The 21,833-nt window shown below is 42.2% G+C and overlaps 1 protein-coding gene across 3 annotated transcripts in view; it reads left to right on the top strand.

Moving 5' to 3' along the window:
* Positions 1-5,519: 5,519 nt before the first annotated feature.
* Positions 5,520-21,833, top strand: part of DEK (DEK proto-oncogene) — a 40,287-nt gene continuing 23,973 nt past the window's right edge. For 2 of the 3 annotated variants that reach the window (XM_063707364.1, XM_055390687.2), the window contains exons 1-7: positions 5,520-5,656; positions 6,031-6,184; positions 11,593-11,694; positions 11,938-12,047; positions 13,561-13,655; positions 14,172-14,292; positions 20,153-20,341. In XM_063707364.1, the coding sequence (XP_063563434.1) occupies positions 6,040-6,184; positions 11,593-11,694; positions 11,938-12,047; positions 13,561-13,655; positions 14,172-14,292; positions 20,153-20,341 (762 nt within the window). In that variant the 5' untranslated portion in view covers positions 5,520-5,656; positions 6,031-6,039. Of the gene's footprint in view, positions 5,657-5,801; positions 5,930-6,030; positions 6,185-11,592; positions 11,695-11,937; positions 12,048-13,560; positions 13,656-14,171; positions 14,293-20,152; positions 20,342-21,833 lie in introns of those variants that run through there. The other variant, XM_055390688.2, reaches the window with a different exon arrangement.

The following is a 21,833-nucleotide window of genomic DNA, read 5'->3' as shown; positions in this document are numbered from 1 at the left end:
CCCACCTCGGCCTCCCAGAGTGCTGGGATTACAGGCGTGAGCCAATGCGCCCAGCCTGGATGGTCTTTAAATAGCATCCAGACAACAAACTCATGCCAGACTAAGAACCAAAAGGGGGTGCACTTTAATTAAACAAATATTTTTAAAGTATTTACTATGTGTCAGGCACCATGCCAAGCACCAGGAGGGAATAATAAAAGGAAGCACAGGGCCTCTGCCCCTGAAACTTACATTCTGGGAAAAATCGATCTGTGTATGCAAGAGTTAGATTATGTGCATGAGAAAGATCGGTATGTGTGTGCAGTTTATATAAAAACTTCTCACAGGCAAAAGGAGGGAAGTGTTTAAGAACCAGGGTTTCAATAATTGCCAAAATAAAACCAACATATTCTCAGGCACATCCGCTGTTCATCCCAATTGTCCCAGATATGGCTGCAATTAGCCCTTCTGTGTCAGAGACAGCAATACTCATCAGCTACTTCCTGTGTGCCCCTATATTGTCTAAATTCTTTGTGGTTAGGTGGGATCATATGACTGAGCTGACCAATGAGCAGAACCACAGAACAGCAGGTATGGGTTCTCCTCCTGCTCTCTTCCCCTACCACCATGAACATGATGGACTTGTGTTAAGATAGTAGATCTGCAAGATCAAAGTAGCCTAGAGCAATGACTAAACCACACAAACGGAAGCCCTGGAGAATTGCCTGAACTGACAGGGAGATTTATAGAGCAAGAAACAAACTTTGCCATTAGGCCATTGAAATAGCCCGTTTTACCCTAATATACTTTCTCATGACATTAACCAAAAAAATTCTGGATCTTCATAATAAGGGTTTATTTTGGTTGGCATTCATTCACTCAGCAAAATACTTACTATGTGTTAGGCACTGTTTTGGGTGCTGAGAATACAGTGATGAACAAGACAAAGTCCCTGCAGCCTCAGGGAGTTTACATTTTTGTAGGAAAGACAGACAATAAATAAACAAAATTTTCTGGTAGTGATAAATGTAACAAACAGAAATAAAGTTATTACTGATCGGTCCTGTACCCTTCTCACTAAGCCTCGCCCTTCTCATGTCTTTACTTCCCTCCTTACTCAGCTCAGACTCTATGGTCCATCACTATCTTCCTTGTCCTGTGTATATCCTCAACTCACTCACCGTTTTCTCCTTCTTTCTTACTTGCCTAGCAAAATACCAACCTGGTTAAATGCACTTTTTGGATGCTGTTGTTGCCATCTTCGTACTTACTCCCAGGTAGCTGAATATGGCCAGAGAAAAACAATAATGCTGACTGGTCTCACTCTCACTTTACAGCCACTGATCCCAGTGAGTCCTTGCAGCTACATGGCAAGCCTACGACATTCCCTAATCCATCCATCTCCCATTTTTCTACATGATCACTTCACATTTCCTCTGTCCAAAAACCTTCAACAGTCTCTCTCACACTCACTCACTGTCAATAATGTTGCCCCGGATTTTACTGAGAAACTTAAAGAAATAAAAACTTCAAAAACTCCCACTTACATCTGCCAACCCCTGCCCTGCATGGGTACTGATGTCCTCTGTCTTTCCTCTTGTTACAATGGAACAGCTTTCCGTTGTCCTTTTCAAGGACAACTCTTCTACTTGTGCACTAGATCCCATGTCCCCTCATCTCCTGTGGCAGACATGGAGATGTGTCACACAGATGCCTCTTCAAGGAAGGATCTGCTGCCCAGCTGAGACCCCAGAGTTAGCAGGCAGCCTCCATCTGTCAGCTCCTTCAGGATCTGCCAAAGCCACTAAAGTGGAATCACTTCAGTCGAGGTCACACCCTTCCTGGGGCTGCCTGCATGCGGTGACTGAGCAGTATGGCAATATAAAAGCTCAGCCACTCAGAATACCCTGAAGAGCAGCACTCACTCCAGAATTCCCCTCGTAGCTGTCTGAAGCTCTGTCAAGCCAGCTTTGCAGTTTGACCTCTTCCTCTGCCCAATCTTACTTCTTCCCCCTTCCCTTCACAGTTCTTCACCTCTCATAATCACCTGGTGTCCCAAATTCTGTTTCAGCTTCTGCTTACAGAGAACCCAACCTGACCTACCTACTGTAGATTGGCTTCAGCTACTGTCTCCTCCTTCTCTTGTATCATCAATGTTTCCCTCTCCACTGATTCATTCTCATCATCATACAAACATGGGTCTCTTTTCTTCAAAACCAAACTCCCTTTGAACTACTGCTCCTTCTTTGTTTTCCTGTACAGCAACATGCCTGGAAAGAGTGTCTGAATCCATTCCTTGCCTACCTGTCTCTCTGTATTCCCACTCCTGGAACATTTAGACTCACCACCCCACAGAATAGTCCATGTTACTGATAACACAACATTGGTATATCCAGTGGTCAATTATCAGTTCTCATCTTACCTGACCTTTTATCAGCATGTGACTCAGTGGATCACCCTCCTTCAAAAACACTCCTTTGTCACTTGGCTTCTCGGACACAATTTTCATGTAAGTCTCTTCCCACTTCACTGGCTACAGTTGCTCTTCTCTTCTCCTTTGCTGGTTCCCCTCTCACTCTTGAACCTCTCAACACTGGAGAGCTCCAAGGTACAATTTTGAATATCCCCTTATCCCTACCTATGTTCCCTGTTAGTGATTTCATTCAGTTTCAGGGCTTTAAATACCATCTACATGTTGACAACTGCTATATTTATTTCTTGAGCTAGAGTTTCTTCTGCTGAATGCCGGTCTCTCAAATCCAACTGCCACTCCTGAATCTCCATTTTGAATTGTCAAAACTAACATGTCTAAAACAAAACAACTCATTCCCACCTCCTGCACTTTCCCCTCTAAAACCATCCTGCCCACCCCCACCCCCGAAGTCTTTCTCATCTCAACGAATAGCTACTCCTGTTCTCACAGTTGTTGAACCAAAAACCCCAAGGTCATCACTGATTTCTAGCTGACTCTCGTGCCCCACATCCAAAACTTTAAAGCATTCTTTGGAATAACCTAGTGAGTCTTCAGATCTCCCATTTTCTTAGGATCTTTTCAAATGTCATCTTATTAATAAGTCGTTGCTTCATTGTTGAATATATAAAACAAAATCCCATCCACCCTACTGGTACTTCCTATCTTCTTTAACTTGCTTTACTGCTATCACTAATTGTCATAGAATATATATTCACCTGCTCGTTGTCTTGATGGCAGTGGCAGCCTGTCTGGAGCAGCTGCTGAGGGGATGCCAGCTGCAGTATGGAAGGTGTGGCCAGAGCTGCCCACTCCTCAGAGACAGCGGGGGCCAGGAACACACAAGAGCCCCGTCCCCTACCACGTCGGCAAGGCGGGAGACCCATGTTCCTGGGCACAGCTGCAGCCGTCCAGCTGCAGCTCTGCACCCAGCCATCCCTGCACTCTTGGGGGCCCAGGAAACCCCCTGCCCCTGCAGGCTTGAAAGTGCCTGCTCCTGAGGTTGCAGTGAGCCAAGAGCACGCCACTGCACTCTAGCTTGGGTGACAGAGTGAGACCCTGTCTGAAAAAAAAAAAAAAAAAAAAGAATGTGCCTGTTCCCAGGCCTCTACCCTCTCTCTACCCACTCCCAGGGCCTGCTCCAAGGCAGAGCAAAGTTGTGGCCAAGCATGGGTGCCGCTGCAACCCAGCTGGGTGTGCATGTGTTCAGGGCAGCACTGACACACCAGCCACCTGCCGCCTTGGCCCTCTCTGGACTTTGGGCACCAACAAGTGCGAGAAAGAGGCTGGTGGGGCTGAGGGTGGCTCTGCGTGAGCCTGCAGGCACCCCTCGGCACAAACAGCCTGGGCGCCACAGATGACATGTTGATGGTGGGAGGCAGACACGTTCCTGGGGGGAAAGGGGTAGGTCCCTGCCCACCTTCAAGCCAGGGATGGCCTGAAGCTTGGGGGGCCTGGTGGCCAGTTCCAGGTAGAGTCTGCAGCCCAGAGTGAGAACTAGTGGTGCTTTTTCTGGGCCCACCCATGGGCCAATCAGCACACACTTCCTCCCTTCTGAGCCCATAAAAACCCCAGACTCAGCCAGCGCTCAGGCCTACCAGCTGCAGGAAGGAGCTACCCACTTTGGTCTCCTCAACTCGTCAGGACCACCTGCCTGCAGAAAGGAGCTGCCCAATATGGGTCTCCTCTCCACTGAGGGCAGGACGCTAGTCAGGACAACCCCCCTGCAGAAAGGAGCAACCCACTTCAGGTCTCGGGAGAGCTGTTCTGTCCCTCAGTGAAGCTCCTGTCCACCTTGCTCACCCTCCAGTTGTTTGCGTGCCTCATTCTTCCTGGACACAGGACCAGAACTCAGGACCTGCCAAATGGTAGGATTGAAAGAGCTGTAACACAAACAGGGGTGAAACACAACCCCCCACTCCCAACCATGTTGCAGGCAGCAAGAAGGAGAGATGAGCTGTGGAGTGTGGATAGGATTTGAGTGGGATCAATAGCGTGGAAAATGTTATACAGTTTGAGGGTAGAAATGACACTATTCGCGTATGTTTTGGAAGAGGAACAAAAGGAAAAGGGAAGATTCAAAGAAAATGTCTAATTTTTGTCCTGCAACCCAGAGTCCAAGCAAATTTCACTGATCACATTTCTATTAAGTCCACTGAGTACAAGGATCCTTCAGGTGAGCTAGTGGTTGAAGAGTTGGGAGAAAATAAAGGAAATCACATCCAAAAGAAGGCAGCACTGAGCAGGGAAGATACTGCTTTGAGTGTCTGCAGTGTTGAATGTGTAAAAAACATCTGCATAGATGACCTAGAACTCTGGGAGAAGGGTCTGGACCCGGCCAAATAACATATTTCCTCTATTATAAAACAGAGAGTGTGTGTGAGAGAGGAGAGGGGAAGGAATGGGGTGGGAGGGAGCCTCTCCCCTTATATTTACAGGGGTGTAAATCTATGTGGCTGGCTATGTGAACCTTTAACGTGGCAGGTAGGATCTTTTTCCTTTCGGTGCACCTTACAAGCGATGCGGTCCTCAGAAATACAGCCGATTTGGGAGTTATCTATCACCCAGTATGATTTCTGGGGCATTGATGAGACCGCTGATTAATTCTCCTCCGCCTCAGAGAAACACTGTCGATAGCGACTTCGGAGATCTCTAAACTTCTTTACCGCCGCGCGCCGCGCCCCTCCGCGGCCCGGGACTGCTCATCATCTTTTCCAGGAAGCGACCGTGGAAACAATAAACACGCAGGCCCCCTAGCGTCCTTCCGTTCCGCGCTGCCAGGCCGCCTCGCCTCCCGCTCCCGCCCGCCCCGCGGGACACAGCCCGCCCGCACTCCGGGGCCCGAGTGCCGACCGCACTCCAGGCGCAGCCGGGGAGAGCCCCGCGCGCGCATCCCTCCGCCCGCGGCCGAGGCGACCCCTCGCGGTCCCGCCCGCCCGGGCTTCCCGCGGAGGCACCCGACCGCCCCGCCTCCCCCGCCCCGCGCCCGCCAACTCCCAGCCCGCGGCCCTGATTGGTCGCCGCATTCCCGCTCTCCTTCCCGAACCGCCATTTTGAAAATCTTGTTGATTCTGGGGAGCCGAGAGCGCGGCGCGAGCGTCACGCCAGACAGCGGCCCGCGCGCCTTCTCCTCGGCGTCGGCCGCCGCCGCCTCCCAGAACCTCCTCGTGCCCTCGCGTGCCAGGCCCGCGGCGGCCGAAATCCGCGGTAAGGGCTGCTTCGGGACGCCGGAGGCTCGGTCGCCCCTGCCGCGGCCGACGGGGGAGGGACGCGGCCATTTGGACGGCGGCCTGGGGCGGGGGAGGGGACGTGGAGGGCCGGCAGCTCGGGCCGGGCCGGGCCGGGCCGGGAACAACGCAGGCCGGGCGGGCGCGGTTTCCCGCTTCGGGAATCCCTGGACGGCGGCGGCGGAGCGGGAGGGAAGCCGCCCCTGGGGACTGAGCGCTGCCGTCCCGGCTATGGGAGGAGGCAACTTTCAGGGCAGGTGTCCCGCGGGAGGGGTAGCATCATTCAGGGTGGCCGCCCGGTCCTGCCTGCGGGAGTAGGAGGACCGAGACGTCCGGCTTTCTTCCCGCATGCAGGTTCACAGCATGTCCGCCTCGGCCCCTGCTGCGGAGGGAGAGGGAACCCCCACCCAGCCCGCGTCCGAGAAAGAACCCGAAATGCCCGGTCCCAGAGAGGAGAGCGAGGAGGAAGAGGACGAGGACGACGAGGAGGAGGAGGAGGAGGAAAAAGGTGGGGGGAGTCGCATCCCAACTGATGGATTTTTCAGACCGAAGTTTTTTTGTATTTTTCACCCAGGAAACAGTTTTCTTGCTCTTTTGGTGTTTAGAGGCGTGAAGTCGGAGTGATTTTCAGCGAGAATGTGTGCACAATTTATCTGCTTTTGTGTTGAGCGATGGCGTAGAATTGACTTTGTGTATTCCGGTTTTTAAAGTATTTGTTAGCGTGGTAGACATGTATTGGAGTGCAGCTGACTTCTCGTCCGCTCTAAACGTTCGTTAACATTTCATCATTTGACGGGAAGTTTGTAGGTCTTGGATTTGATTTTTTTTTACCTGTGTGTGTGTACCTTTGAAGTTGCTAACTGGATGTTCTAATTCTGTCCTTTTCATTACACATCTTTTGCCTTTTGAAGTTATTGTAAGGTCTTGGTGCAGCCGGTTAAGACTGAAGTTATAAGGCTAGACCCGGAAGTATTTGAATGCTTTGGAGTATTTTTACATTTACCAAAAAGTTTCCCTCCCTGGCAAACAGCGGTGAAAGCTGTTGCTACTTGAGAAAGTAGTTAAAAATGAAGAAAGTGAACTCTGAAAGAAAAGTTAAATGTGAGCCCAGCACTGTCTCGGTTTCGAACCTGTGTCTGTTTTAAGGGAGGGCGATATGAGCCCTGATTTGACTGGAGGTGTGAAACGGAAACTTGACGGAATAGAGGAGGGTGCTGCCGCAGTTTATCCAGGATGCATGCAGCGTCTGTTTCAGGTGTACCCGCTTCTTGACATGTTTCCAAACATTTAAAAATCCGAGTCGCATCTCTTAGCATTCTTTGATATTAGCTTAGTCTGGGGTTATTTCGTATATGTTTACGACTCAGCCACACTTGGGAAGAGGTTGAAGCGCTCTTCCTAAACCCGGATTTTTTTTTAAGCCTCAACCAGCCTGTGGTCACAATCTGGGTTAAGATTACAAGGTGTGCCTTTTGTTTGTTTAAGGTGGTATGTGCCCTAAGAAGGGCATATTTAAGTAAAGCATGGCTTTTTAAATATAAGTTTTCACATAAACTATTGCTTAACAATATGTTATTTATTTTAAAATTATTTTTAATACAACAACAAAATTGGCTGCACTATCTCGCTGCTAGCCAAAGAGGCTCTGCACTTTTTCTCCAATTTTTTGTTTGTATTTTAGTCTTCTGGTGGGGGCAGGGTTGAGATGCCAAAGAAATGGTGAATTTTCTTCATGTCAGGAAAAAATTAGAGAAGTCATGTAAATATACTGTAAGTGGCCAACACAATAATGCTTGGGGAAGAGTTGGTAGTTGAAAGAATCCCATGTTTTGTTCTAGACAAATTATTTTTTAAAACATGATGTTGTAGAAAGTTTATCCCCTACTGGTTTTATTGTAGCTGTGATTTATTATTCTTTTTACTAATTTGAGGTGTTTGTGGGACAAGTAGAATTGTGAAAGTTTTTATTTTACTTAACCCTGAATATTTAACTCTAGAATTGAGGCATCATGGAAGCCAGACAGTGAAATACTTTCTGTATTAGGCTTTTTTTTTTTTTTTGGCGTTGCTATAAAGAAATACTTGAGGCAGGGTAGTTTATAAAGAGAATAGGTTTAATTGGTTCGTGGTTCTGCAGACAGTACAAGAAGCATGGCGCCAGCATTTGCTTCTGGTGAAAGCCTCAGGAAACTTCCAATCATGGCAGAAGACAAAGGGGGAGCAGGCGTTTCATTTGGGAGTGGGAGCAAGTTGTAGAGGGAGGTGCCACGCTCTTTTAAACAAATCTTGAGAGAACTCACTCACCACCAAGGATTACCATGCTAAGCCATTCATGAGGGATCTGCCCCCATGATTTAATCACCTTACCAGGCCTCACCTCCAACATTGCAAATCACTTTTCAACATGAAATTTGGAGGGGGCAAACATCCAAAGCATATCATTGCACCCCCGGTCCCCCAACTCTCATGTGTTTCTCACATTTCAAGATTCAGTTGTGCCTTCACAGTAGTCCCCCAAAGTCCGGTCTTGTTTCAGCATTAACACAGAAGTCGCAAGTCTGTAAGTCCAAAGTTTCGTCTGAAGATGAGTTTCTTCCACCTATGAGCCTGTGAGATCAAAAACAAGTTATTTACTTCCAAGATACAATGATGGTACAGACATTGGGTAAAATTCCCATTCCAAAAGGGAGAAAGGCGAAAAGAAAGGTGCAATAGGCCCCACACAGTCTGGTTTGGTTTTTGTTTGGTTTTTGTTTTTCTGTGTTTGTTTGTTTGTTTTTTGAAACGGAGTTTCGCTCTCGTTGCCCAGGCTGGAGTGCAGTGGCCTGACCTCGGCTAACCGCAACCTCTGCCTCCTGGGTTCAAGGGATTCTACTGCCTCAGCCTCTCGAGTAGCTGGGATTACAGGCATATGCCACCACAGCTGGCTGATTTTGTATTTTTAATAGAGACAAGGTTTCTCCGTGTTGGTCAGGCTGGTCTCAAACTCCCGACCTCAGATGATCCGCCCGTCTCAGCCTCCCAGAGTTTTAGGATTACAGACGTAAGCCACCGCGCCCGGCCTACAAGTCTGAATCCTAGCAGCGCAGTCTTTAAATCTTAAAGCTCCAAAATTATCTCCTTTTACTGCATGTCTGGCATCCAGGGCACGCTGGTGCAAGGGGTGAGGGGTCCCAAGGCTTTGGGCAGCTCAGGATGCAAGCTGCTTGTGGCTCTACCATGCTGGAGTTTGGAGGTGGCAGCCCCCTTCCCACAGCTCCACTAGCCAATAGAGCCTTGGTGGTGAATCTAGGGGTCCACCCCCCATTTCCCCTTTCCCCTCCACACTGCCCTAGTAGAGGTTTTCTTTTCTTTCTTTTTTTTGGAGACAAGGTCTCACTTGTCACCCAGGCTGGAGTGCAGTAACATGATCTCAGCTCACTGCAAACTCTGCCTCCCAGGCTCAAGCAATCCTCTCACCTCAGGAACCACAGGCATGCGCCACCATGCCCGGGTACTTTCTGTATTTTTTGTAGAGGCAGGGTTTTACCGTGTTGCCCAGGCTGGTCTCAGACTCCTTAGCTCAAGTGACCTGCCCGTCTCTGCCTCCCAAAGGGCCTGGATTACAGGAATGAGCCACCACGCCTGGCCCTGAATAGCAGTTTTCTGTGAGAGTTCCACCCCTGCAGCAGGCTTCTGCCCAGGCACCCAGGCTTTCTCATATATCCTCTGAAGTCTGTCCTAAGAAAGGGGTCAGATTAGCCAAAATTGGCAGTGATTTTGGGGAAAAGGGAAGTGAGAGAAATGACTAGTAAAAGATGACTCTTAGGTTTCTGTCTTTGGCAGGTGGGTGGATGGTATTAATGTTTTTTGAAAAAAATTCACAAAGTGAGCAAGTTTGGAGATGATTATGATTTTTCTTTTGAATATTTTGAGTTTAGGTGCCTGTAGGACATGAATTGGAGCTGTCCAGATGACAGACAGGCATATACTGTTGGCTCTCCATATCTGTGGGTTCCTCATCTGTGGATTCAATCAACCACAAATTGGTAAAAATGGATGGTTGCATCTGTACTGAACATGTACAGATTTTTTTATTATTCCTAAACAATACAGTATAACAACTGTTTACATATCAGTTAAGTTGTATTAGTCATTATGAGTAGTCTGCAGATGATATAAAGTATATGGGAAGATGGTCATAGGTTATATGTAACTACTACACCATTTTTTAAAAAAAAAATAAGGGACTTGAGCATCCATGGATTTTGGCATCTGAGGGGCGTCCTGGAACCAATCCCTCACAGATACTGAGACAATATTAGTTCATATGAATCTCAGATGAAAGTTGTGGCTTGGAGATTGACTGGGAAGTCATTAGCTTGTAGTTGGTAATCAGAGACAAGCAAATGGTTTAAATCACTAAGTTGATGAAGTTGAGTGATAGTAGGGGTTGTTTTAGTGTGTTTGGTCTTCATTCTGTACAACATGGCCAGAATATACCTGTTGATAGCGCTTTCTCCTGAAGTATTCTTTCTGTGCAAATCCTTACATTACTAAATCTAAGCTGTCTTTAAAAGCCAGCACACGTGGTTTGTTCCTTTTTCTCTAGTCCCAAAATAATCAATTCCTCCTCAGTGCACAGCAATTTATTTGTATATCTTTCTTAAGATGTTTTGTTATCTTTTATATTGGCGTATATTTATGTCTCATTTCTTTAGTAGCATCTTTTTCAAAAGATACGCAGTTTTTATCATCCATTTGTCCCCTCTTAGTATTGAGTGCAGCTGCACAACACAGGCATTAAATAAATGGCAGAACCTCGAGCAATATATAGTATTCTTTTATCTGACTTTATTTCATTCAAAAAATGATTTTATTTTAGATAAATGGAGCTTAATGTTTTGAATTTTGAAGTATATGCTACCTGTTTTCTAGATTTTTTTTTTTTTTTTTTGAGACAGAGTCTTGCTGTGTCGCCCAGGCTGAAGTGCAGTGGCGCGATCTCGGCTCACTGCAAGCTCTGCCTCCTGGGTTCACACCTTTCTCCTGCCTCAGCCTCCCAAGTAGCTGGGACTACAGGCGCCAGCCACCACACTCGGCTAATTTTTTGTATTTTTTAGTAGAGATGGGGTTTCACCACGTTAGCCAGGATGGTCTTGATCTCCTGACTGAGTTAGCCAGGATGGTCTCGATCTCCTGACCGAGTTAGCCGGGATGGTCTTGATCTCCTGACCTCGTTATCCACCCGCCTCAGCCTCCCAAAGTGCTGGGATTACAGGCATGAGCCACCGCACCTCACCATAGATTTTTGTGACTAAACAATTTAACTAAGTGATTTATGGTCATCATTAGGAATGTTATTCATAAACTACAAAGTAATGCTCTCCCAGTTGATTGCATTAAATGTAAACTTGGAGAGTTTTATCCTATCCAGGTACTTCAGGCTGTTCTGCCTGGAAGTCTTTATTTGTGTTTCTTTTGTCAGTTTACTAAATTGTTATTGTTCTCTTTTGAAGTTCTTAATCTCCCAGTCTAAATTTGATTATTCCTGAAGTACAGCAAACTGAATCTCAATTATTAGATAGAATTATGTCCAAAGATTAAACAGAGCTACATTTTTTTCACAAACGAAGTGACTGGACTGTAATGGCAATAATTTTAGTTGGATAAAAATTAGTTTGCTTTCTAATTATTTTTTTTTAACTGAGTCCCTGTGAGTGCCAGGTGAGTAAAATGTTACTCTGAAAAAATTTTCATGGTGCTCTATTAACTAATCAAGTGTTTTCATCTTTTATGTCATTTGCTTTCCAAAACCATGCTCAGAAGAAGAATAAAGTATTAGGTTTTGGGCACTTTGTTCTACATGTTTATCTAATAAAGTTAATACAGTGTTTAAGCTTTTTGTTAATTAAGAAATACTAAATTAATTTCTAGAAAAGAGTCTCATCGTGGAAGGCAAGAGGGAAAAGAAAAAAGTAGAGAGGTTGACAATGCAAGTCTCTTCCTTACAGAGAGAGCCATTTACAATTGCACAAGGTAAGTTTATTCTAGCTTTCTTTCATTTTTGTGGTGAAAGTGCCTAAATTTGTGAAAATGATGGTTTGTAGCTTAGTATCAGCAAGGTAGTGTTTTATACTTTTGGTATAATTTTATTTAATTTGCTCTGTAAGAGCAGAGTTACATGTAAATTATGCTGTGAAAATAATTCCCATTAAATTAACTTTGTAAATGTATTAGTAAGCCATGGGTATTTAATTGTGATTTTTTTTTTTTCCCCAGGAAAGGGGCAGAAACTTTGTGAAATTGAGAGGATACATTTTTTTCTAAGTAAGAAGAAAACCGATGAACTTAGAAATCTACACAAACTGCTTTACAACAGGCCAGGCACTGTAAGACCTTTTTACACTTTAAACCTACTTGTATATTACTTCACAATGGAATCAATTTCTGTAAATGTTAGTGATCCACTAGTTCAATTTCCACACTTTATGACTGAGCAGACTGAGGTATATACTTATTAAATGATTTATCACAGGAAACACAGCTGGATATTAGCAATTGGATTATAATATCCAGGGCTCTGTCTTCTTTTTTGTTTTTCTTTCTTTTAAGACATGGTCTCACTTTGTCACCCAGGCTGGAGTATAGTGTGCAATACATGGCTCACTGCAGCCTCAACCTCCTGGGCTCAAGTGTTCCTCCCACTTAAGCCTCCCAAGTAGCTGGGACCACAGGTGCATGCCACCATACCGTGTCTGGCTAATTGTTTTACTTTTTGTAGAGGCAGGGTTTTGCCGTGTTGTCCAGGCTGGTCTTGAACTCCTGAGCTCAAGCAGTCCTCCCACCTTGGCCTCCCAAAGTGTTGGGATTACAGGTGTGAGCCAGTATGCCCAGCTCTAGGGCTCTTTCTCCTGTAGTAGTTTTTATTCCAAACTGAAATTTCAAATTACAAAATCCAAATTGTGATGGTTTTAGTGACCTTTAAATGTATTGAAAGAAATTCATGTTTTTGGATTTTCTCGACATTCAGAATAAGTGAATATCGGTATGATTTGTATCTCGTACAAATCATACATATGATTTGTATGAGATCATACAAATGAGATACAAAATCATTTGTATCTCATACAAATCTCATACAAAGTGAATTTGGTGTAATTGTATCTCATTTTTAGCAAATACCTGATAAATTGGATGATAGTTCTTTGCTAAAGGATTGTCATTATACTGTACATATGACTTAGTATATTATATAATCGAGGGTTTACGTGGGCAAAGTAAACCCACGTTAGGTTGTACGTGGGCAAAGTTGGGTGTTAGAATGTCTGAAGTAGAATAGAATGTCTGAAGTAGAATAGAATGTCTGATGCATGACATAATTTATTTTCAGTGAGTCTGTTAATCTCATTTAATCCTTAAACCAATTTAATTTACACAAGTCCCATAACTAGTGAACGGTATTAGCTTTTTGTGGTACTCGCTATTCTTTACTTTGAAAGAATAAAATCCTTCTTGATTTGGAAAAGAAGAATTACTAGTAACTTTATTACTTATGAAAAGGATATATTTTTAAGTAGTAACTTTCCACATCCCCTGGTACTGTCAGGTAACTTTTGGTTGTGGTAAAAACTCCCCAGTGAAAATTTGTTCAAATTGTTCTTTTCAGAGACTTAAGTTTGTAGGATTTTTATAATGTTAATATGTTAATGACAAATACATTTTTCAGTTTTGAATAAGAAATGTTGAATATTGAACCCATATTGAATTGGTTGACTGTTCAGCCGGTATTGTAACTTACAGACAGGTATGAAAATAAAGATGTTGACTTTGAATTGGCTTTGAATTTATTCTTGTGTACATTACTGGGTAATAAATACCATTAATAATAAGGAACATTTTCAGGTGTCCTCATTAAAGAAGAATGTGGGTCAGTTCAGTGGCTTTCCGTTTGAAAAAGGGAGTGTCCAATATAAAAAGAAGGAAGAAATGTTGAAAAAGTAAGTTATTTTTATAAATACTGTATTTTGATCAATATGCTTTAAGTTTATTTTTTAATGTTAAATCACATTCGGGCCAAGCACAGTGGCTCACACCTGTAATCCCAGCACTTTGGGAGGCTGAGGCGGGCGTATCACCTGAGGTCAGGAATTCGAGACCAGCCTGACCAACATGGAGAAACCCCGTCTCCACTAAAGATACAAAATTAGCCGGCCGTGGTGGCGCATGCCTGTAATCCCAGCTACTTGGGAGGCTAAGGCAGGAGAATCGCTTGAACCTGGGAGGTGGAGGTTGCGGTGAGCCAAGATTGGGCCATTGCACTCCAGCCTGGGCAACAAGAGCGAAACTGTCTCAAAAAAAAAAAAAAAAAAAAAGAAAAAGATTCATAGAAGCATTGGCCACTTTTTAAAATGTATGTAACTGAGCCAATTTGGTTGGCTTTCCCTTTATATTGTGGAGAACATTTGTAAGCTTCCCCATATTAACACCTTGGTTTCTTCCATTTTCTGTTTCAGATTTAGAAATGCCATGTTAAAGAGCATCTGTGAGGTTCTTGATTTGGAAAGATCAGGTGTAAATAGTGAACTAGTGAAGAGGATCTTGAATTTCTTAATGCATCCAAAGCCTTCTGGCAAAGTGAGGATCAATTTTTACTTTTTTCATAAATCAGTTATTCATAGCCTCTTTATATGAAACAAAAATTTGATTAATAACAGCACTGCTGTCAGTATTCGTTCATATCTACATTCAAAGAATATACCATCTGTTGACGTATCTGCAATAATTTCCTGATAGAAATAATATAGATGCCATAGGGATATGTTGCTTCAGAAAATCAGATACAAGGGATATAAGGTTAAGAATAGTGAATTAATGTCAGAAGGGACAGAAAGTACTAGTAGTCAGGGTTAGGTATCTAGAAGACACTGGAAGAATAGGAAGAGGTTGGGCTGAGGATGAGGTGCAAGGCTGGAGGGAAGGGGTGCAACCTGTAATCAAGTGAAGACAAAACAGGGAGTATATTAGAACTGGATGTTTTCGTAGATCCTGGAATAAAGTATTAAAAAGTGACATTTAAAAGCTAACTCTTCCAAGTTTCCTGTATTGGGTTTCCAGAATCCGCAGCAGAGCCCAGGAGCCGGACAGGGAAGTAAAATGGCCTTATAGTTTTCTCACTCTTCCTAAAAGCTAGTAGGTTTGCCCTAATTATTTAATGGTAACGAATGACATAGGTGACTTAAAATGTCTGTTGAAGTGTTACATGACCTTGCCTTTTTAGTGTGATTTAGGTCTGTCAGCAAATGTTTTTATATTCTTCCCCATCTTGACAGGAAAGGAAGTGTGAGAGATCTAGCAGGCCTAGGAGTTCAGGGGAATGCCATCTCTGATGGGAGATGGCATTAATCAAAATCAGAAAATAGCTCTAGGACTTCGTTTTGGTCTGCCCTTGGTCCTTATTACCATTAGCTGCACGAGGACAGATAAACAGCACTTAAGGTGTAAACTTTTGTTATACAACTACAAACGCAAGGGGTATGATGATTTTTGGTGTTTTAAATTGGCTTATTTAAAGACAAAATACTTCTTATTTTCTAACTTTTACTATAGCTATACTTGTACTTTTTAAGGATTTAGTGTGAGGCAAGGTGATCACTATTTCCTCAGAAGCAATTTACTAGGTTGTTATGACAGATATTTTTATATTTATCTTTTTCTTAGTGGTTTTCCAATTTATTGGTTTCAGGATACTGTTGCCCTCTTAAAAAATTAGTGAGGACCCCAAGAGCTTTTTTTAATATGAGTTATTTTGATATTCACTGTATTTGACATTAGAACTGAAAAATTTTTATTTTAAAATGTTAAAAATAATATTTTCTAGGAAAAATAACTTTTCAAAAGAATGAAAGAGTAGCATTTTATGTTTTTGTACATCTGTTTAATGTCTGGCTTAAGAGAAAACAGCTTGATTACCATTTGCTTCTGCGTTCAGTCTTTGTGTTGTTGTTGTTGTTGTTACTGTTGTTTTGAGACAGATTCTCACTCTGTTGCCCAGGCTAGAGTGCAGTAGCACAATCTCTGCTCACTGCAACCACTGTCTCCCAGGTTCAAGCGATTCTTCTGCCTCAGTCTCTACAGTAGCTAGGATTATAGGCGTGTGCCACCATACTTGGCTAATTTTTGTCTTTTTAATAGAGACAGGGTTTTGCCATGTTGGCCAGGCTGGTCTCGAACTCCTGACCTCAGGTGATCTGACCGCCTCGGCCTCCCAGAGTGCTGGGATTACAGGCATGAGCTACCGCGCCTGGCCACATTCAGTCTTTTGCAATGTATTGTTTTGTTTAAAATCTATGAAGGGCCTGATGCAGTAGCTTATGCCTGTAATCCCTGCCCTTTGGGAGGCCAAGGCAGGTGGATCACTTGAGCTCAGGAGTTCAAGACCAGCCTGGGTGACAGAGTGAGACTGTCTCAAGAAGAAATTAGCCAGGTGCTGAGGCACACTCCTGTAATCCCAGCCACTTGGGAGGCTGAGGTGGAAGCCTGAACTCAGGAGGTCAGTGCTGCAGTGAGCTATATTCATGCCACTGCATTCCATCCTAGGTAACACAATGAGATCCTGTCTCAAAATAATAAGTATATGAAGAAAACCGAGCCGCACGTGAAAAGAATATTTTTAAAGTCTTTTTAGATAATTGTGTATATTCTCTTTTTGATACCATACAATACCGAAACTCTACATAAGTTGTAGTTTCCTAAAGATTAGTTGTAATGTTTAATGTAGGTCTGAAACCAGGTTAATTAACTTGGGTCTTGTATGTGTAGTTTTGTAACATGCATTTACCGTTTGTAAATATTGGTTCCCTGAATTATGTCTTCCAAATGTTGACGTTTTATTGAACACTGTCATTAAATCATGCTCATTAATATAAATACCATCTCATCAGAAAAATTACTTAGGCCTTGGTAAACTATCAAGTTCACAGTAGTAGATGTGAATTTTCCGGAATTCTAGTTTCCACTTGAAATCATAACGTTTATCATTGGCGATAAATGCTCTCCGTTTTCCTTGAAGTGACAAGCTCACCTTGTTCATTTTTGAGAACATCTCTATCAAATACCTAAGTCTGAGTTAGCCATATTTGTTCTTTTAAAAAGTGGTGTTCTCTGGGAGATGAAGCTTGCAGTAAGCCGAGATCGTGCTGCTGCACTCCAGCCTGGGCGACAGAGCGAGACTGTCTCAAAAAAAAAAAAAGTGGGGTTCTATGAAAAAGGAGCTTGGAGCGTGTTTAGCTCACAACTCAGATACACAAATGCTTTTCCTTCAGAAAACCATTGAACTTCAGTTGTAGCCATATTTATGTATATCTTCCATTTTGTCACAGATATTAGAAAGACATGTACTTGAGAGTTAACACAGTATTTATTGTTTTATCAAGGACATTATTAAGTGAAACCATTTGCCTTTTTTGTTTGTTTCTGCTGGTGTGTGGTTGTGAGGAATACAGTGACTAATATATGTTGCTTCCTTGATTAGTACTAAGGTGCCATCAGTTTTACCCACCTTTGCTTTCCTTTGCTTTTGCAATTAGTACAAATGTCAACACAGTGAAAAGAGCAGATAAATAGTGTTGCTATTATTATGAAAATAGTTTCTACCTCGGAGACTCCGAAAAAGGTCTCAGGAAACCCCAAAGTCCTTGAACCACACTGTGAGAATCTGTTTTTTCTTGTCATATAGAATCTTAACTCTTATGTCAGTTTTTCATATGTGATTCTGTGATGATTACTCCTTAATCTGATAGTATCGAGCTCAGGCTATTTTCTTTTTTTTTTTTTTTTTTGGAGACAGCGTTTTACTCTGTTGCCTACACTGGAGTGTTGTGGTACGATCATGGCTCAATGCAACCTTGACCTCCTGGGCTCAGGTGATCCTCTCACCTCAGCCACCCAAGTAACTGGGGCTATAGGTGTATGCTACCATGTGTGGCTAAATTTTACATTTTCTTAGAGACGAGGGCTCACTATATTGTCCAAGATGGTCACAAACTCCTGAGCTCATGTGGTCCACTCACCTTGGCCTCCCAAAGTGTTGGGATTACAGGCATGAGCCACCATGTCTGGCCTAGAGCTATTTTCTATGCTACAAGAAGTTTCCTTTTTCTCCTCTTTAACAATTTTTCAATTGTTAAATGAACACAACATTAATCATTGATTGCTTTCCTATCCTTCTATTGTACTTTACCTTATTTTATTTGTTAATCAGATTTTGTTTCCAAAAAGAGATAATGCTATTGACACTGGATTTTGATTAATAGATTTAACTATTTTTGGAGTCAGTATAGGAAAACTCTAAGGCATTTGTATATTACTGCTTTTTGGATTTTGGTTTTAAAACTCCTCGTTTACTTTTGGGAATTGCATTTTTTTTTTATTGGCTGCTTGAATAACTTAACATCTTTTCACTTTCCTGGATGGATTTATCCAGAACCTGTTTCAGTCCTCATACTAATAATTCGATATACAGATTACATCCTTGCTACTTGTGTCTGGTTTCTGAGCTGAGATTGTGAGGGATATTATGTTTTTCTAATACATTTGAGACCTGGAGATCGTGTAACAAGTAGTAAGAGCTTGGACAGTGAGAGTTACCTTTTCTCCAAACGGTGCTATCAAAGAATTTATCCACATGGATTAAGGTTCTGATAATAGTTGTTAATTGTAGTATCTCACATAGCAAGGATATGTGTATGCATTCACGATTTCTTATGGAGAATCTTCTCTGAGAAATGTCTTCGATCCACCAACTTCAGGTTCCTGGAATGACCTAATTTTGCTGTTTCCTAGTGTGCCTTTAGAAGGGTACGTTGTTGGAGGAATCTAGAGGTTATCCTGTGGTTTCTTTGCAGAGAGCTCGAGAGTACCATATTATACAAAGCAGCCACTTTTTCTTTATTTTTGTGTAGGTGACAGTGACCCCTAGACTGGAGGTTCCTGGGAGGTAAAGGACCTGTCGTTCTAGTCTCTGCATGAAAAATATTGCCTAAAGTTATCACAGACATTTACACAATTGGATACCTTAAGGTTATGTTATGGAATTTTACCTTAATGTTTCTGCTTATTGCAGAAAATAAAGTAACAAAGGTAGAAATAAAAGAATATAAAAGATGCTCAATCTCAGAAATAAATATTAATTCTGTAATGTGCATTTTAACATTCTTGATGTTAGGTAATTTTATGGTTTTCAATTTTAGAATTTAGCAAAACTTCCTTGAGAAAACACTTAAAAATTAAATTTATTGTTTACTATAATCAACTCATTTTCATCAGGTGATCTCTGCTTTTAATATACATGGTTTAATTGATTATCAGAATAATAGCAACATATTCTTAGTTTCATAATTAACATACTCATCATTTATTGTATACTTATAGACATCAGTGAGAATATGATCCTGACATTGTTGAAAGTAGAGGCCAGAAGTAATGAATATAAACCGTATAGTTCATTCATAAATTCAGGATGTATAATTGGTAATAAAGTTATACATTTTTTTTATGGGCCAGGCGTGGTGGCTCACGCCTGTATCCCAGGACTTTGGGAGGCCAGGGTGGGTGGATCACTTGAGGTCAGGAGTTTGAGACCAGCCTGGCCAACATGGTCAAACACTGTCTCTACTAAAAATACAAAAATTAGCTGGGCGTGATGGTGCACACTTATAATCCCAGCTACTGCACAACAGAATGAGACTCTGTCTCAAAAAAAAAAAAAGGTTTTTCTCCCACTCTTTTGATTGGAGTGTTGGGCCTTCTAAAGCAAGGAGCTTCTTTGGCAGTGACAGTTTTTTGTTTTTTGTTTTTTGTGTTTTTTTGAGATGGAGTCTCACACTGTTGCCCAGGCTGGACTGCAGTGGCGCGATCTTGGCTCACTGCAAACTCTGCCTCCCGGGTTCACGCCTTTCTCCTGCCTCAGCCTCCCGAGTAGCTGGGGCTACAGGCACCCGCCACCACGCCCAGCTAATTTTTTGTATTTTTAGTAGAGACGGGGTTTCACCGTGTTAGCCAGGTTGGTCTCGATCTCCTGACCTCGTGATCTGCCCGCCTCGGCGTCCCAAAGTGCTGGGTTGGCAGTGACAGTTTTAATGCTTGTAGGGATGAAATAAATTACAAATCTAACTTAAAATATTATCATGACAAAGTATTAACAGCCGTTGGAGCTTAACATAATGTGTCTTGAGCTTCTAGTCCCATGTCAGAACCTAGAATACATATTTCTCAACAACTGAGAAGGGTCTTGCTAGGTGTTTAGAACACAAATGGTATTAGTAACACAGTTTTAGGTTAATCTGACACGGTTTAAGATTATTCTCTGTAAAGCTGCTGGGCTTGTAAATACAATTTCTTGAGAGAGGAGTAAGAAATTGAGTTGATAAGTTTTCAAGAGGAGAATTGATTGAAATATTATACCTCATTGGTGTTATCTTTATAAATTTTTATGCAGCCATTGCCGAAATCTAAAAAAACTTCTAGCAAAGGCAGTAAAAAGGAACGGAACAGTTCTGGAATGGCAAGGAAGGCTAAGCGAACCAAATGTCCTGAAATTCTGTCAGATGAATCTAGTAGTGATGAAGATGAAAAGAAAAACAAGGAAGAGTCTTCAGATGATGAAGATAAAGAAAGTGAAGAGGAGGTAAAATATTTTACTGTATTTTTAAATCATTTCTTTCCATGGGGAGAGTTAAATATTTCTGCTATAAGGTACAGCCAGAAAACACTAACTTATTGGTTGTTTTTAATTCTGAAGATGGAGAAATAATTAAGTATGAACCCATTTCTTTTCCTTAAAGAGCTTTTAGTTTCATTACCGTGTCAGAGTATGAGTCAGAAAAGAGTGAGGTTGGTGTGGACTGGATTTGAAGTGGGCCTTGAGCTGGACGTTGAAGACTAGAGTAGATAAATGGGAAGCGAAGCGGAAGTGGTGCATATCCTGAATAGGACCACATAGGAGCAGATTCTTCGAGGATTTTTTTCATAATATATTGATACTTTATAATTGACTTGGATCATTTTATTTTACGGAAAAAGCAAGGGACTTAAGGGCCTTTTTTCCCCCCTCAACCTTTAGGGGACTATGTAGTGAGAATAAACAGCATTTGAAGTTTATATAATGAGTGGATAAATTTTGTATTACCTGTCATTTTCTTTTATTTGGGAGTATTTGTAAAAGTTGAGACTGCTTAGTTTCCAAAGTGAAACTTCATGAAGAAGAGAACTGCTGAAGCAGTTAAATAAGAGGGTTAACCTCTTCAGTCAGGTAGATCATGGAGAGTGGGTACAGGAGATGGGTTTCTATTATTGTTAATGATGTTTTGGTAGACTGTATTTTAACTTTGATGTTTTCGTTCAAAGGTTGGAACTTGCTCTATAGATTGGGTAATCAACCTTGCCTTATTTAGGGACTTGGATACTGTCAGCTTGACATTTTGGACCAGATGATTCTTAATTGTGGGTGATATTCCCAAGCCCCCCTTGTGACAACCAAAAATGTTCTTCAGACATTGTCAAATGTCCCTGGGGCGAGACAAGGAGGGAGTCGTCTCCACTGAATTAGAAGGAATAAAGATATAGTGAACTCTGGTATTATATGATATGTGTGTGTGTTCAGTATGTATGTTTGTCTTGAGTTATTTACAATTCATGCTTGTTTTAGCGTCAAATTTTATAAAGACTTCTATAAAGCTAAGTATGAAATGCTTTATCATTTAAGAAAGAGGGTTACGAATCTAGTAGGTGCTTCATAAATATCTTAATGTATATTTGGCACAAAGGAAAATAAGTAATCTGAGCATTAAGGTCTTTATGGATTGGATATCCGGGAGGAAACATGTTTGTTTGTATGTATATATATAACAGTGGAAATTTTTAAACTGATAGTATCTTCATTCAGGAAATATTTGGTGTCTACTGTGTGCCATTCAGATTCCTAAACTCTCTTTATGGGCAGAGTTAAAGCACGAAACATTGTCATAGAATATAAATGTCTAATTTTTTCATAGAGACGTTAGCATGGGCTCTGGAAACTGAGTTCAAATCTGACCTCTATATTGGATTATTACTGTATTAGTATAAGCAAGTTATTTAAACTATACCTCAGTTTCCCATGTGTAAAATGGGGAGTGGTA

Source organism: Gorilla gorilla, chromosome 5, assembly GCF_029281585.2.
Source record: "Gorilla gorilla gorilla isolate KB3781 chromosome 5, NHGRI_mGorGor1-v2.1_pri, whole genome shotgun sequence".
Lineage (NCBI taxonomy): Eukaryota > Metazoa > Chordata > Mammalia > Primates > Hominidae > Gorilla > Gorilla gorilla.
The sequence above is the reverse complement of the archived record's forward strand: the minus strand, read 5'-3'. Positions and strand labels throughout refer to the sequence as shown.